General features: G+C 21.2%; 1 protein-coding gene across 1 annotated transcript in view; it reads right to left on the bottom strand.

Annotated features, from left to right (window-relative positions):
• The window catches only part of RyR (Ryanodine receptor), a 42,629-nt gene extending 41,109 nt beyond the window's left edge, over window positions 1-1,520 (bottom strand). Inside the window, 2 exon segments of the mRNA XM_011498658.1 lie at window positions 857-1,004; window positions 1,422-1,520. Coding sequence (XP_011496960.1) covers window positions 857-1,004; window positions 1,422-1,520 — 247 coding nt within the window.
• Window positions 1,521-1,777: the final 257 nt, after the last annotated feature.

The raw sequence follows: 1,777 nt of genomic DNA, 5'->3' as shown, positions 1-1,777 counted from the left end.
ATAAATTATAACGATTATTAAATACTTATCAATTATAATTTTTCATAATTTCTTTATATTATTAGCTTAAGTTCTCAAGTATATCAACATGAGTTCTCTATATTAACTTTTTTGTATTCTTTATATTTTGATATTTACAAAATGTGGCTAATTTTATGTAATAGGAACTATTAACTGAAATATGTATCTATATTATATCTACAAATTGTAATGAAACGAATGTTTTTTTGCTATGGAATTATAATATGATGAATTTTTGGTTAATTTTTTCAGAGTTAAAATATATTTAAAAATCAATTTTTTAATTTTTGAAATTATAACTTGTAAGAGTTACAGAAGTGTTAAATATTTAACAAATATGAAAATTTAAATGCCTTATCAATAAAATAGGTTTCTCAATAAAAAATCAATAAAAAAAGTTTCTCAATATCTAATCGATCAATTTGAAACTCCAGATTTTTTGTTATTGATATACAATGTTTAATGAAAGACTTTCTTTATTTCTTTCTATTTCTACTAAATTGCAGTAAAACAATGGATAATAAAAGTATTTTTTTACATTATGTTATCCTGGATAACTTTTCTAAATTTTAATACGTTAGTATAATGTTTTTTTTTTAATCTGTTTTAATTTTAATTCAATTAAAATTCTGACTAATTCTTAATAGGCGTCATATAATTGATATATGAATATAGTTTGTCAATCTATACTTTATAAAACGTTTCTCGTAATTTTCTGTAAATTAGCAACAGAATATATTGTATAATAGAAATTCAATGCAAACCTTGCTTATTATTAATGATATACTTGTTTTGACATATTCATATATTAATTTTATTTCAAATAGCCTTATGTTAATTGTGAGGAAAATAACCAATCTTTAATGGCATAAATTCAACTTTACCGTTTCAGAACCAGCAGCAGTTACGAGTTCTTGTAGTGCTCGTACCGATAGAGCTTGCTCGATCACAAAGACGCATTGTGATAGATCTGGTGGTATGTTCTGCAAAATTCATATTTCTATTATTTTAATATGATGACTTATATATTCAAAATTTTAATACCAAGTTATTTTTTCATTCTTAAGTTCGAAAACTATGTTTCACGAGTATGTATAAAAAAATATCATTGTTAAAGAGCAATATATTGTATTTAATCAATATTTAATAACAATCAATAATAATACTTAATAATATTTAATAAAATATTAAATAAATAACAAAATATTTATAAATTAATATTGTACATATATTCAACAAGTATTATTTGTTAATGAAATTTATAAATATTTTTAATATAATTAATCGAATATATACATTGAAATTAAATTAAATTATTAAGTTACATGGTTTCACGTCGCATAAAATTACTATCTTCAAAGTTTATATTCAGATATATTAGTTTTTTATTATGTACATACCTTGTCAGCGATATTTTCAAGAAAACAGTGACGATTACCAAAACCTTCAGCTGCTAAGCAAACTCGTTCCCCTGTTGCTGTACACGAAAGACATACCATATCTTCCTATAATAATAATAACTGTAATAAAATCTATTTTGTTTCCAAAAATATTCATTACTTTTATTATAATTAAATTTCATAGAGTTTTTTTATTTAAATTATGTTTACTTTTTACTTGATTGTATACTCATAATAAAAAAATATGAATGTTAAGTATAATACTGAAAATTAAGCTTGAATTTTAAATTCAGTGATTTAATAACCAAAGTATAATCCTGAATAAAAGTTATAACAAGTGTTTTAAGAAAAATATA

The sequence above is a fragment of the Ceratosolen solmsi genome, unplaced genomic scaffold (genome assembly GCF_000503995.2).
Source record: "Ceratosolen solmsi marchali unplaced genomic scaffold, CerSol_1.0 scaffold10, whole genome shotgun sequence".
NCBI lineage: Eukaryota > Metazoa > Arthropoda > Insecta > Hymenoptera > Agaonidae > Ceratosolen > Ceratosolen solmsi.
The sequence above is the reverse complement of the archived record's forward strand: the minus strand, read 5'-3'. Positions and strand labels throughout refer to the sequence as shown.